The 16,455-nt window shown below is 41.9% G+C and overlaps 1 protein-coding gene across 1 annotated transcript in view; it reads left to right on the top strand.

Moving 5' to 3' along the window:
* Positions 1–15,249, top strand: part of LOC141051197 (uncharacterized) — a 171,601-nt gene extending 156,352 nt beyond the window's left edge. The window contains exon 5 of the mRNA XM_073548067.1: positions 11,766–15,249. Within this exon, the coding sequence (XP_073404168.1) occupies positions 11,766–12,862 (1,097 nt within the window). The 3' untranslated portion in view covers positions 12,863–15,249. The remainder of the gene's footprint in view (positions 1–11,765) is intronic.
* Positions 15,250–16,455: the final 1,206 nt, after the last annotated feature.

Here is a 16,455-nt window from a genome sequence, read left to right as displayed (position 1 = left end):
TAGGGAAATGATCGGTGCGGAAACTAAACCCACCACGGCACTAAACACACATAAGGAAAAGTGACAAAACAGAGGAACACCACTTAGCTTTGCTCTGTTGCTTATGCTCCCAGCAACAGAGCCCACCACCTGTGTGCATCTTTTCCTCCAGCTGGATCCATCACCATAGTGCAGCTTTGGAGCAAACAGAGTCCACCACCTGTGTGCAGCTGTCCAGAAACAGAGTCCAGAAATTGAGTCCAGCTTTTCTGCCAAAAAGTCCAGCATGCTTGAGTCCAGCTCTCAGCAGCAACATCCAGCATTTTGAGTGCAGCTCTACACCATAGCTGCCACTCCACCAATCCATGCACAAACTCCTTGCTGACACCATAGCTGCAACTCCACCATGCCATGCCAGCCCTCCTTGCAGACACCATAGCGGCTACTCCTGGAATCTCACTGAGCTGCCCGTGACTCTCCTTTAGCTTCATCCTTCACCCAGGCTTGCTTGCAAATGAAGACCTATCACCAACAGTGATTGACATACCTGATACTTTTTTATAGAGCAATCATACCTGTTACTTAATCACGTTCACAAACTAAGGTAACCAGAGTGCAATGACCCTAATGGCCACTGGGGGGAAAACTACAACTGAAATCACCACAGTTCAAATGACCCTAATGGCCACCGGGGGCAAAACCACCTTTGGCACACAGCCAAAGGAAAAAAAAGTTACTTTGTGCATTTAATCTGTCAGATCCCACCTGGATCATGACACCTACCTGAGGAGGGCTACAACATCATTGCTGCACCACACCATCTGTCCCAGAGAAGCAAACCTGCAACGCTGGTCAAACTGACCAGAAACCACAGGTGGCGTCACAAATCATCTCAATGACTTTATCCCCATCATTCTACCCCTTTTACATTGACCGCCTGAGGCCATGGACCGGGTCACTGCCACTGTGACATCTCCCATTGTAATGGGCCCGGCGCCGAGTACCCCACAGCCTCTGGGGGCGAGTCACCTGCCCAATAAGAGGGCCAGATACAGAATCAAACTTTATAAGCTGTGTGAGAGTACCTCAAGGTACACCCACAGGTTTAGAGTGTACAAAGGAAAGGACACCAGGACTGAACCCCCTGAGTGTCCTGTCCTGGGAGTGAGTGGGATAATTGTGTGGGATTTGGTGCACCCACTGCTGGATAAAGGTTATCACCTCTACACTGATAACTTTTATACCAGCGTCCCACTCTACAAATCCCTCTCTGCGCGTGGTACCTCAGCCTGCGGTACTGTCTGCAAAAATCAGAGAGGCCTCCCGAAGACGCTACTTTGGCAGATGCTCCGAAAAGGTGAGAGCAGAGCTCAATGTAGCGACCACCTGCTGGTGGTCAAGTATAAGGACAAAAGGGATGTCCTTCTCTTGACCACCCTGTATGGGGTACCTCTACACAGGTCAGAAAACCTGACTGTGTACTGGGGTACAATAAAAACATGAGGGGCTTTGATCTCTCCGATCAACTCCTCCAACCATACAATGCTTTGAGAAAGTCCAAGGTGTGGTATAAAAAGCTGGCTGTGCACATCGTCCAAATGACAATGCTCAACGCATTCCTGCTTTCACGATGTGAACGCCACACCGATACTTCATACCTTCAGTTCCAGGAGGTAGTGGTTAAGGCCCTGATGTTTGGCACTCCAGAAGGAGCAGGCCCCAGTATTTACAGAACTGAAGGTGCTCGTATTGTACCAGGTCAGCATTTCTCCGGGGAGGTTATGCAAACTGCAAAAAGAGGTAAATCGCAAAAAAGGTGCAGATTGTGTTACAAAAACGGAATACGCAAAGACACCATTTATCAATGCGACACCTGCCCCGAAAAACCTGGCCTGTGCATGAAGGATTGCTTCAAATTGTACCACACTTCATTGCACTACTAAATTACTTTACCGGAAACATTAGATTAGTTGGGGCACATCTAGATAAGTTCATTGGGGGTCTAGTTTCCAAAACAATGTCACTTGTGGTTTTTTTTTACTGATTAGGCACATCAGGGGCTCTGCAAATGGAACATGACGCCTGCAGACCATCAAAATCTGCATTCCAAAACGTCACTCCCGAGCCCCGACATGTGCCCATACAGTAGTTTTCTTCCACATATGGGATGCCAGCGTACTAAAGACAAATTGGACAACAAATTTTGGGGTCCAATTTCTCCTGTTACCCTTGGGAAAATTAAAAATTGGGGACTAAAAGATCATTTTTGTTGGCACAAAATAGGATTTTTTATTTTCACGCCCGGGCAGTATAAACTTTAGTGAAACACTTGGGGGTTCAAAGTGCTCACCACACATCTAGATAAGTTCCTTAGGGGGTCTAGTTTACAAAATGGGGTCACTTGTGGGGGGTTTCCACTGTTTAGGCACATCGGGGGCTCGTCAAACGCAACATGGCGTCTGATCTCAATTCCAGCCAATTTTAGGTTGAAAAAGTCAAACGGCGCTGCTTCCCTTCCGAGCCCTGCCGTGCGCCCAAACAGTGGTCCCCCCCACACACATAGGGTATCAGTGTACTCAGGACGAATTTGACAACAACTTTTAGGGTCCAATTTCTCCTGTTACCCTTGGGAAAATAAAAAAAAGTTGCTAAAATATCATTTTTGTGACTAAAAAGTTAAATGGTAATTTTTTCCTTCCACATTGCTTCTGCTCCTGTGAAGCATCTGAAGGGTTAATAATCTTCTTGTATGTAGTTTTGAGTAGCTTGAGGAGTGCAGCTTTTAGAATGGTGTCACTTTTGGGTATTTTCTGTCATATAGACCCCTCAAAGTGACTTCAAATGGGAGGTGGTCCCTAAAAAAAAAATGGTTTTGTAAATTTTGTTGTAAAATGAGAAATCGCTGGTCAACTTTTAACCCTTATAACTTCCTAACAAAAAAAAATTTTGGTTCCAAAATTATGGTGATGTAAAGTAGACATGTGGGAAATGTTATTCATTAACTATTTTGTGTCACATAACTCTCTGGTTTAAGGGCATAAAAATTCAAAGTTTGAAAATTGCGACATTTTCTAAATTTTTGCCATATTTCCATTTTTTCATAAACACAAGTTATAGCGAACAAATTTTACCACTACAGTGAAGTACAATAAATCACAAGAAAACATTCTCAGAATCGCCTAGATCTGTTGAAGCATTCCAAAGTTATTACCTCATAAAGGGAGAGTGGTCAGAATTGTAAAAATTGTCCCGAGCATTAATGTGCAAGTCACCCTTAGGAGTAAGACTGTGTGCCCACATTCAGGATTTTTTGTGTTTTTTTTCACTTTTTTTTAGCATTTTTCCCCTGGATTCTGCAATTTTTGTGCCCATGCTGCGTTTTCTTCCACACAAAAGCGCATCGCTGAAAAAAATGCAGCATGTTCATTAATTTTGAGGAAAATCTGCAGATTTGCCACTATGTTAATTGTATTAGGATGCTCCGGAAAAAAACGCAAAAAATCTGCTAGAAAAACACGCACAAAATGCAATCAAAACGCAAAAAAATGCGGATTTCCTGCGAAGGAGTCCAGTTTTGCTCAGGAAAATTCTGCTTATGTGGGCACATAGCCTAAAGGGGTTAAGGGAATATTGAATAAAAGATTTAATACATTGTAATGACACATATGTGGTGTATCTTATTTAATGTACCCTTTGTGAATTACAGTATGTGAGTTATGTGGCACCCCAGGAGCCTGTTGCCACAGTGGCATTGCCTCCCTCACAGGGGGGGTGATGACATGCCTGGTAGCAAGGAGGGGTCCCTTAGCCAGGAAATACCAACATCCAAAACTTGTCCTACTCCAGACCAGAAGGGGGAGCTCTAAACCCAGTTTCAGTGGAGCTGTCCTATAAGTTCTGGGCTGGAGGTGGAGTTAGATAGTTGCAGTCTGTGAGAGTCTGTACAAGGGACAGGAGCTGTGAGAAGCTCGTCCCAAGAGCAGAGTGAAAAGAGAGGATGTTTAGGAAAGCCTGGGGCTTGGAGCTGTGACCAAGCTCACCCCAGGGAAGAGCGCTTGACACCGGATGCTAGAGTCCATGGCTACATGGATACACAGTCCCAGCAGCCAAATCCAGAGGGCAGGAGACTGCAGGCCTCCTGGCCCCATCATACACCTGAAGGCACAGCAGCATACCAGAGCCGGAGCCACCAGGAAGGAGTGACACCTTTAAAAGGCTCAAGCTGCCTGCCGTACAGGCAAGGACTAAAAACAGTAAGGAACTAGAGTACTGAGCATAGCTTCAGGCAGCAAGGACCTCGGAGAACAGCGCCATAAGGAGGCCTCCCACACCATCTGGCTTAGGGGATCCTAAATTGCTTTCAGGCTGCCCGGATCTCCATTACCATCTGTAATCAGTGCCCTGGACTGCACACCACAAACAGTGAGTAAAAGTGAGAAGACTGCACCCTGCTGTGTCCTCAGAGTTATTTGCTGCATCATCCCCTTGGCACTACAACCATCATCACCATCTTTTATAATATAATTGCCCTGGGACTTAGCTCTACCTGTGGAGAGCTGTACCAACTCTGCTGCACCACCATCAGCCCCAGCGGTCTCTTCAAGCAGCGTCGGTCAACACCTTATTGCCGAGTACCACAGATGGCGTCACGAATTAACCCCTTATAAACATTATTTCCCCTTTTATTATCATTTTCATAGGACGCTCAGGGCCACGAACTGGGTCACTGCTGCCATGACACATTCCCTTGAGAACCGGCCCGGTACCAAGTATCCCCACAGCCCTGGCGGGCGTTCCAGTTGCACTACGTTCTTTAAAAACCAGAATCAGAAGATGTCACTCTTATGCAACTAACTTGCAGCTTTTCCTCTTCTGCAATCTCCAGACATTTTTCACAGATGCATATGGGTGATACATCAGGTTTTGTCTTTTGTGTAATAGAAAAGGTATATAGACCTTTTATAGAGGTGGAGATCACAGGAGGAAACTTATAAATATAGAATCCTTCTGGACCTTTACCCTCAAAACTAGAACACCACATGGTTTAAACCATAGACAAGATTTAATTCTTCAGTATTAAAACCTGACAAGCTTTCATATAAATTGTCTTCGTTTTCATAAATGTGTGTTTTTAAATAACTGATTTTTTTTTGTCAGTTGCTTTGTATGTTTTTATATGAAATTTTTTCTTGACACTACAATTTGTTCTTCTGTCCACAATTAGGCGTGACACATTCACACAACAAAATTCTAAACTCTAACTGAAAAAAAATTAAATCTAATGAAATCAGCTGGGACTCAGACAGGAGGAGCTATAAAAACTATCTTAGTTCTTTTTCTCTTAAGCCATGGTTAACCCCTTTCTGACATGAGACATGGTACCCGGGCTCCTAAGACCGGGGACGGGATAGTACGACTAAGCGATCAGCGGCGCTCCCTGGGGGTCGGGCGCCGCTGATCGCAGCCAGGTGTCAGCTGATTATCACAGCTGACACCCGGCATTATGTGTCAAGTGCGGTCACTGACCGACCCCGGCACGTTAACCCCTGGCACACTGTGATCAAACATGATTGCAGTGTACCGGGGGATTAGGGAAGCATCAGCAGGGAGGGGGCTCCCTCCGTGCTTCCCTGAGACTCCCGGAGCAGCGCGATGTGCTGATCTTTCGGGGGCCTGCAGGGAGGCGGCTTTCTCAGTGTCTGCAGAGAGCAGGCAGTGAGGGAGTCTGTGCAGCGCCTGTCAGATCGCTGATCTGACAGAGGGCTGTCCAAACTGTCACATCAGCGATCTGACACATTACAGTGATGTCCCCCCCCGGGACAATAAAATAAAGTTTAAAAAAAAAGTGTAAAAATAATTTATAAAAAATCCCTAAATAAATGAAAAAATATATATATATTCCCTAATAAATTCATTTTTTGGAAATAAAAAAACAAACAATAAAAGTACACATATTTAGTATCGCCGCATCTGTAATAACCCGCCCTATAAAACTGTCCCACTAGTTAACCCCTTTAGTGAACTCCTTAAAAAAATAAAAATTAAAGCAAAGAAAAATGCTTTATCATCATACCGCCGAACAAAAAGTGCAATAACGCGCGATCAAAAAGACAGATATAAATAACGATGGTACCGCTGAAAATGTCATCTTGTCCCGCAAAAAATGAGCCATGACACAGCAGAATAAAGCGATGCAAAAATAATTATTTTTTATATAAAATTGTTTTCATTGCATAAAAGCGCCAAAACATAAAAAAACATGAATGAGGTATCGCTGTAATCATACTGACCCGAAGAATAAAACCTCTTTATCAATTTTACCACACGGAACAGTGTAAACGCACCCCCCAAAAGAAATTCATGAAATGCTGTTTTTTTTGTTCTTTCTGCATCGTAAAAATCGGAATAAAAAGCAATCAAAAAATGTCACATGCCCAAAAATAATACCAATAAAAACATCAACTCGTCCCACAAAAAAGAAGACCTCACATGACTCGGTTGGTCAAAATATGGAAAAATTATAGCTCTCAAAATGAGGTGAGGCAAAAACTATTTTTACAATAAAAAGCGTCTTTTAGCGCGTGACAGCTGCCAAACATAAAAACCCGCTATAAATAGTAAATCAAACCCCCCTTTATCACCCCCATAGTTAGGGAAAAATAATAAAATTAAAAAAAAGTATTTATTTCCATTTTCCCATTAGGGTTAGGGTTTGGGTTAGAGCTGAGATTAGGGTTAGGGGTGTGTTGGGGTTAGAGTTGGAGTTAGATTTTGGGGGGTTCCACTGTTTAGGCACATCAGGTGCTCTCCAAATGCAACATGGTGTCTGATCTCAATTCCAGCCAATCCTGCGTTGAAAAAGTCAAACGGTGCTCCTTCCCTTCCAAGCTCTGCCATGCACCTAAACAGTGGTTTACCCCCACATATGGGGCATCAGCCAACTCAGGACAAATTGCACAAAAATCTTTGAGGTCCAATTTCTCCTGTTACACTTGGGGGAAAAATTGTGGAGAAAAATAAAATTTTTGTAGAAAAAAAGATTTTTTTTTTTATGGCTGTACGTTATAAACGTCTGTGAAGCACTTGGGGGTTCAAAGTGCTCACCACACATCTAGATAAGTTCCTTAGGGGGTCTAGTTTCCAAAATGGTGTCATTTTGGGGGAGTTTTCACTGTTTTGGCACATCAGGGGCTTTCCAAACGCGACATGGCGTACGATCTCAATTCCAGCCAAAAAAGTCAAATGGCGCTGCTTCCCCTCCAAGCTCTGCCATGCGCCCAAATAGTTGTTTACTCCCACATATGGGGTATCAGCGTACTCAGGACAAATTGCAGAATAACTTTTGTTACCCTTGGAAAAATAACTTTTGTTACCCTTGGGAAAATAAAAATTGGGGGTGAAAAGATCATTTTTGTGGAAAAATATGATTTTTTAATTGTACGGCTGAACATTATAAACTTCAGTGAAGCCCTTTGGGGTTCAAAGTTCTCACCACATATCTAGATAAGTTCCTTAGGGGGTCTAGTTTCCAAACTAAGGTCACTTGTGGGGAGTTTCCACTGTTTATGCACATCAGGGGCTCTCCAAACGTGACATGGCGTCCGATCTGAATTCCAGCCAATTTTGCAGTGAAAAAGTCCAACAGCGCTCCTTCCCTTCTGAGCTCTGCCATACACCGAAACAGTGGTTGGGTATCAGCGTACCCTGGACAAATTGCACAATAAATTTTGCAGTCCAATTTCTCCTGTTACCCTTGGTAAAATAAAAAAATTGGACCTGAAGTAATTTTTTTTTGTGAAAAAAAGTTAAATGTTCATTTTTTTAAACATTCAAAAAATTCTTGTGAAGCCCCTGAAGGGTTAATAAACTTCTTGAATGTGGTTGGAGCACCTTGAGGGGTGCAGTTTTTAGAATGGTGTCACTTTTGGGTATTTTCTATCATATAGACCCCTCAACGTGACTTCAAATGTGATGTGGTCCCTAAAAATAAAATGGTGTAAAAATGAGAAATCACTGGTCAACTTTTAACCCTTATAACTTCCTTACAAAAAAAATGTTGGTTCCCAAATTTGTGCTGATGTAAAGTAAACATATGGGAAATGTTACTTACTAAATTTTTTGTGTGCCAAATGTGGCACCCCAGAGTCTGGTTGCCATAGTGACATTGCCTCCCTCTAAGTGGTGATGTCATGCCTGGAGGCAGGAGGGGGGTCCCCATGCCAGGTAACACAGGTTGCATGACAATTCCTGCTGTGGGTCAGAAAGGGGAGCTTTCTTATAAATTCTGGCCAGCAGGTGGGGTTAGTGAGTCAGTAAGTAGTCAGCTGAGAGAGTAAACAAGAGAGTTGTCATGGAAACAGGAGCAGCTGGAGCTCATGACAAGACAGTTAGTCAGTTGGAGTTGGTCTGTGGAGAGGGAAGGGACAGGAGCAGAGACAAGAGCTCAGGGGAATAAAAACTGTGTATAGCTGACCCCGGAGCGAAGCGCTGATATAATAAAGGATGCCAGAGTCCTTGGCTGGGCAGGAGCTGTACGTCCTGTCAGCCGAATCTGGAGTACAGGAGACTGCTAGTTCCTTGGACACACTGAATACCTGAAGGCACGGCAGCAGACCAATAGTCCGGGTTTGACAGTGAAAAGGACAGTACCCGTGATATAGGCTCACGCTGTCAGTCATACAGGTTAGAGATCATCACGCAGGAGCGGGCCGCAGCTTAGCTACAAGCAGCAGGGACCTGAAAACAGAGTGCAGGAGGAAGGTCCCCAACCCCACCTGGCAGGGTGGATCCCCTGAATGCCTCCAGGCGGGCCTGACTCAGTCCATCATCTGTATGTGGTACCCCGGAATGCAACTACTTTCAAGTAAAAGGTAAAGAAAACTGCACCTCTATGTGTCCTTCACTTATTCTCTGCACCCCAACATTCACCAACATCTGAACAATCAAACATTTTTGCCCTGGTGCCTCGCTCTACCTGTGGGGAGCTGAACCATCTTTGCTGTGTCACCATCAGCCCCAGAGGACCAAAACCGCAGCGTCGGCCACCCATTGCTGAACACCACGGGAGGCGTCACAATTAAACTCCACATAACTATCCTCTATTTAATTACTGGACCCCCAGGGCCATGGACTGGGTCACTGCCACAGTGACATCCCCTTTTGAGAGCCTGACTGGCTTGGTACCGAGTAACATATCTCTGTGATTTAAGGGCATAAAAATTCAAAGTTGGAAACTTGCAAAATTTTCAAAATTTTTGCCAAATTTCCATTTTTTTCACAAATAAACGCAAGTTATATCAATGAAATTTTACCACTAACATGCAGTACAATTTGTCACGAGAAAACAATGTCAGAAGCATCGGGATCCATGAAAGCGTTGCAGAGTTATTACCTCATAAAGCGACAGTGGTCAGAATTGTAAAAATTAGCCCGGTCATGAATGTGCAAACCACCCTTGGGGGTAAAGGGGTTAAGACCTATGTCGAAACGCATTGGAAAATGCTATGTATAAGGCTATGTGCCCACGATGCGATTTTTAAGCGTTTTTGCCGCAATTTTTGGTGCGAAAACGTTTAAAAATCATGTACAAAACGCCCCCCATGCATTCCTATGGCATTCCGCACATGCTGTGCTAATGCTGCGCTTTTTTCCGCGGCGGAAACGCATCGCAGAAAAAATCGCAGCATGCTCATTCTTTTGTGCGGAATCGCAAAGAATTGCCGCAATTCCGCACCCATTGGAATGCATGAGAATCGCTTACTTCCCGCATGCAGCTATGCCCACCATGCGGGAAGTTAAGCGTCTCATGTGCGGTTGGTACCCACGGTGTGGAGGAGAGGAGACTGTCCTCTAAGCCCTGGGTACCATACCCCTGTAAGAAAAAAAAAGAATAAAAAATAAAAAATCGGGGTATATTTACCTTCCGACGTCCTGCACTGCATTCCCGGCCTAAGTGTTCCCAGTAATGCCTTGCGGCAAGGTCCTGTGATGACGTAGTCTCGCGTGACTCTAGTGGTCTCGCGAGATCGCTATAGTAACGCGAGACCAACGTCATCACAGGTCTCGCAAGGCATTACTGGGAACGCTGTGGCCCGGGAATGCAGCGCGGGACGTCGGAAGGTAAATATACCCCGATTTTTTTATTTTTTTATCAATTTTAACATTTTATCTTTTACTATTGATGCCGCATAGGCGGCCTCAATAGTAAAAACCTGGTCACACTTGTCAAACACTATGTTTGATGAGTGTGACCAACCTGTCAATCACTTTCCAAGCGATGCTTCATATCGCTTGGAAAGTGCTTGAGAAAATCACGGCAAAATCGTGAACAGAATCGCGGTAAAATCGCAGTGAAATCGCGCTGGAAAAAAACGCGCAATTTCTGGGAAGGAGTCTGGTTTTTAGTGTGCGTTTTAAAACGCTTCGTGGGCCCATAGCCTTATGCTGTTTTTTGTGCAATATGCTGGAAATTGCTAGTATCAAGAAAAATTTTGTGGTGCACCATTTTTGTATATTTTTAAATTGCATTAATAAATGCTGAATTTTTAGAGAAACTCTGTCTCCTGCTGGAATATTCTCTGCTTCTACATAATTTTCAGCTTTGCCCAACACCTGGTCATCTAATGGTTAGATGGAGACCTGGAGGGGCGTACAAGCCACAGTGTCTTGCACCCACTATGAAATTTGTTGGAGGATTGGTGATGATCTGGGGATGCTTCAGCAAGGCTGGAATTGGGCAGGTTATACTTTGCGAAGGACGTATGAATCAAGCTGCATATAAGGTTATCCTGGAAAAACAGTTGATTCCTTCTGCTCAGGCAATGTTCCCCAACTCTGAGGACTGTTTTTTTCCAGCAGGACAGTGCACCATGCCACACAGCTAGGATGAAGGACCACCACATCAAATCCGTGTCATGGCCAGCCCAACCTCCAGACCTGAACCCCATTAAAAACCTCTGGAATATAATCAAGAAGATGGATAGTCACAAGCCAACAAACAAAGAACTACTGCTTAAATTTTTGCACCAGGAGTGGCATAAGGTCACCCAAAAGCAGTGTGAAAGACTGGTGGAAAGCATGCCAAGACGCATGAAAGCTGTCAATAAAAATCATGGTTATTGCACAAAAAATTGATTTCTGCACTCTTCCTGAGTTAATATAAGTATTGTTGTTTCTAAATGATTATAAACTTGTTTTCTTAGCATTATTTGATGTCTGCAAGCACTGCATTTTTTTGTTCTTTTGACCATTTCTCACTTTCTTAAATAAATACAAAATTTAGAGCTTGGAAATTCGAAGAGTCAGAAAATGTCAGTAGTTTATAGAATAAAAGAGCAATTTACATTTTACTCAGAAATATTCCTATAAAGAGAAAAATCAGACAAACTGAAAGTTTTGTAGTGGTCTCTTGATTTTTGCCAGAGCTGTATGTCTGGCATTATAAAGAATAAATGCTGTCATCAGACACCTATTATTACTGATTTACAGGCGTCTCCATGAGTTTTTACTAAACGTTTTACTAGGAAAGGTTGCTGATGGGCACAAAGAAATCTGAACCTATGACAAAGCTACAGAGAAGTGAACTATTGAAAGTACACAACTTGGTGACTAAACATAATAGTCCCTGCTTTGCCATCTACTAATGTCAACTTTATCCTACTCAATTTCATTTTACCAAAATATTTATAGAAATGCTTCTATAAAATTTGCTTTAAAATATCTAATATTGTAAAGGAATACTATTCCCTGTTGTTGAATAAAATTAAAATAAATGTTATTCTTGGCAGATGGCTGTAGCAGAGGCTCAGAGGAACATCTGTTATCTTCACGTTTTAAAGCAGATGATCATGGTGTCACACCAGGTTTAAATGAAGAGCAGAACATTATCCCGGATCCACCTTTAAGTCCTCACATTGAAACGCTTTCAACTGATCCTTTTCAACAAGCCCTGTCTTCTGATTCCTCACAGACTGTTGAGCATAGTAAAAATAACAGAAAGGATATTCAACTTCAAAGGACTTACAAAGGAGAGAAACAGTTTTCATGTTCAGAATGTGGGAAATGTTTTACTAAGAAAAGATATCTTGTTTTACACAAGAGAATTCACACTGGGGAGAAACCATTTTCATGTTCCGATTGTGGGAAACATTTTACACAGAAAGGAACTCTTGTTTGTCATCAGAGAATTCACACTGGGGAGAAGCCATTTTCATGTTCAGAATGTGGGAAATGTTTTACTAAGAAAAGATATCTTGTTTTACACAAGAGAATTCACACTGGGGAGAAACCATTTTCATGTTCCGATTGTGGGAAACATTTTACACATAAAGGAACTCTTGTTTGTCATCAGAGAATTCACACTGGGGAGAAGCCGTTTTCATGTTCAGAATGTGGGAAATGTTTTACTCAGAAAGGAGATCTTGTTGTACACAAGAGAATTCACACAGGGGAGAAACCATTTTCATGCTCAGAATGTGGGAAATGTTTTACTCAGAAAGGAGAACTTGTTATACACAAAAGAATTCACACAAGGGAGAAACCATTTTCATGCTCAGAATGTGGGAAATGTTTTACTCAGAAAGGATATCTTGTTATACACAAGAGAATTCACACAGGGGAGAAACCATTTTCATGTCTAGAATGTGGGAAATGTTTTATATGCAAATCAAACCTGGTTAGACATCAGAGAATTCATACAAATGAGAAACCATTTTCATGTTCCGATTGTGGGAAACATTTTGCACAGAAAGATACTCTTGTTTGTCATCTGAGAATTCACACAGGGGAGAAACCGTTTACATGCTCAGAATGTGGGAAATGTTTTCCAAAACAATCACACCTGGTTAGACATCAGAGAAATCACACAAAGGAGAAATCATTCTAATGTTCCGATTGTGGGAAACGTTTTACACAAAAAGGAACTCTTGATTATCATCTGAGAGTTCACACAAGGGAGAAATCATTTTCATGTTCAGAATGTGGTAAATTTTTTCCAAGCAAATCGCACCTGGTTACACATCAGCTAATTCACACAGGGGGGAAACCATTTTCTTGTCCAGTGTGTGGGAAATTTTTTAGAAAGAAATCACACTCGGTTACACATCAGAGAATTCACACAAAAAAGTCATTTTCATGTAAAAAATGTGGGAAATATTTTAATGATAGCTTCACTCTTAGCTCACATATGAAAACTCATACAGAGTAAAAAAAAAAACATTTTTCAAGTCTAGAATGAGGTAAACGTTTTACAAATAGTCTTGTACATTGTCAGATAACTTATATAGGGAGGGAGACATTTTAATGTCCCGTTTTACTCACAAATCACATTTTCGTTAACATCAGATGAATCACACATGGAAGCAGAGATTTTTCTTTTTATTGACAAGTTGATCAAAATCTGTTTAAAGTGAAAGTAAAGTCATGCATTACCATATTTTCCGGCGTATAAGACGACCAGGCGTAAAAGACAACCCCCCAACTTTTCCAGTTAAAATAGTAAATCTTAAAAGTCGGGGGATCTTCTTATACGATTGTGTCATCTTATATGCCGGGTGCGGAGCAATCTTCATATGGCGGGGAAGTGGTCCCAATGAAGAAGGGAGGGTGTAAGTGGAGTTATCCCCCTTTTACTTTAGTAGCATCATACATTACATATGAAAGGGAAAGTAATTTACAACACCAGGGATGATCAGGAGATGCATGCAATTATCAATAAATGCCAGTTATCCAAAAAGGGATGAAATCCAATCCACAGACCTTGATATTCTCCTTTTATTTTCCACAATTACATCTCTATATTTGGGCCTTCTTCGATAAAGATAGATTTTTGCTTCTATAATATTTCTTATATGTATATGCCATTATAATGCCCCTTATATATTTATTTTGAACTATATTGGATTATTTAGAGATATAATAATGCCTTCACTCCATCTCTTTGTCGTGTGTATGTATATATATATATATATATATATATACATATATATATATATATATATATATAATATCTCCGTGATTTATTATCTCTCACATATCTGCTGCTGCACCAATATTGTATCATGTGTGCATGTGCTCTAGATCTACTGAATGTTCCATATATCTATTTTGTATGGACATACTCCCTTGCAGTATAAATTTCTCGTTTTTCATTGTCCTCTGATGTGTTCCTCTTTAAACTTATCATATTTCACATTAATGTTCACAATCTGGGTGCTCGCACTATGGATTAATTGAACATTCTATGTATTATTGTAAGGATTTCTCTTTTCACACATGCGCAGTCTACATACAAACCATTAGTGGTGCAGAGATCTTCCGTGCATGCCCCACACTTGCTTTTCTATAACTTTATCAGTCTCACATTGTACTTTCATCACTTGCGCTATAGATCAACTGAATTTTCATATATTCTGTATAATTAATCTTGAACGCATGAAACGATTCTCAGCAAATTATAACAGGTTTCCTGCACATGCCCTTCTCTTTCGGATAATTAGTTCACGCATGCCCATTTATAACTCTAGAAACTTCATTGCCACTTCTTGCTCGGGCATGCGCAATGAGTGTTTCAAGTAGATTATCAAGATAACGTATTCACACCTGCACATTGGCGACCTTAAATCAACTTTGTCTTTTGTGTTCATGGTTGGGCATTACACATTTCCGAAGTCTGATATAGCCCACTGATTTACTCCCTTTGTCTCCTACACCTGGTAATTACATGATTTACCTCATTATTCTATTTTCTTTAAGTGTTTATAAGGGACGTTATCTGACACCATTATCATTCTTACCCCTGAGGAAGCTACAGCTTGTGTGGCGAAACGCATGGGGATTTCTCTCCTCATTCTACTTTTTCCTCATTCATAGGTTCCTTGTTATGCTTATTTTGCCCTATTTGATTATCTTCATGGTTATCTGCTTAGTATAAGTCCTTGTGCACAGACATGCATATCACTTCAGTGATTATTAATCATAATTGAGGAATATTTGATTTTTAGTTTTTTGTATCCTGGCATTACAAATTGTTCATATTCCTTTGCTTGTTATTCTATGTCAGTATAAACTAAACTTCTATTTTGTATTTAAGATTTTCTTTGCTGGATATCCTGTGAACTGTAATATATTGATTATCTGAGGATAGGTGGTAATCTAACTATAGACGCACCTAATCTGCGTGTAAATGTCCTATTGGCTTTTCAAATATGTTTTTAAAATTTGTGTCTTTTTTGTTTTCCAATGCCATTCTTAATAAAGGCTTTTATGTGGCGATCCCTATGCGCATCCATATTTCTTTTCCTATGTTGTTGTAAATGTTTTAATAACAATTCATCTCTTCTATCACATCAGAAAACTCACAAAGGGGAAAACAACATTTTCATGTACAGAATGTAGTAAATATTTTACAAATAAATTGGGTCTTGTTACACACCAGAGAACTCAAATAGGGAGGAAGCCATTTTCATGTCCAGAACATTTTAATCACAAATCACATTTTCCTAGACCAGTGATGGCGAACCTTTCTGAGACCGAGTGCCCAAACTGCAACTTAAAACCAAATTATTTCTGACGAAGTGCCAGCACGTGCCAAATGTCCCATCATGATCCCCTTCTTTTAGTAATATGCCCCATCATAGACCCCTTCATGTAGAAATGCCCCATCATGATCCCCTTCATGCAGAAATGTGCCCCATCATGATCCCCTTTGTGCAAAAATATGCCCCATCATGATCCCCTTCTTGTAGTAATATTCCCCATCATGATCCCCTTCTTGTAGTGATATGCCCCATCCTGATCCACTTCATGTAGAAAAGCCCCATCATGATCCCCTTCATGCAGAAATATGCCCCATCATGATCCTATTCATGTAGAAATATGCCCCATCATGATCACCTTCATGTAGAAATTGCCCATTCCACCACCTCCATCTTTTCCTCCTCCCCATCATACCATTGTTGCCCTCTCCCCATCACTCTCATCAATGGCCCTCTCCCCATCACTCCCATCATTGGCCCTCTCCCCATCATTGGCCCTCTCCCCATCACTGGCCCTCCCCCCATCACTCCCATCATTGGCCCTCTCCCCATCACTCCCTTCATTGGCCCTCTCCCCATCATTGACTCACACACACACAAACACACCCACTTTACTGGCACACACACGAGAGCAGCTTCACTGGTACAGTGGCCACACTCAACTCTTGTGCAACGGCAGCTTCCTTCCTCTCACTGGCACAGCGGCCATGGAGCTGAATGATGCTGTCATCCAGCCGTGGCTGGGCCGCACAATGTGTGAGGCAGGAAGCTGCAGCTCCGGAACAAAGATGAGGCGATGCCACGTGCCAGCTGAGAGGGTTCTGTGTGCTCTGGCATGCATGCCATAGGTTCGCCAATAGTGTCCTAGACATAAGAGAAATCACACATGGAAACAGCGATTTTTCTTTTTATTGACAAATTTATCAAAAAGCCGCTAAAATCA

Source organism: Dendrobates tinctorius, unplaced genomic scaffold, assembly GCF_039654945.1.
Source record: "Dendrobates tinctorius isolate UK_male_01 unplaced genomic scaffold, ASM3965494v1 ptg000155l, whole genome shotgun sequence".
Lineage (NCBI taxonomy): Eukaryota > Metazoa > Chordata > Amphibia > Anura > Dendrobatidae > Dendrobates > Dendrobates tinctorius.
This window is presented reverse-complemented; position numbering and strand designations above follow the sequence as displayed.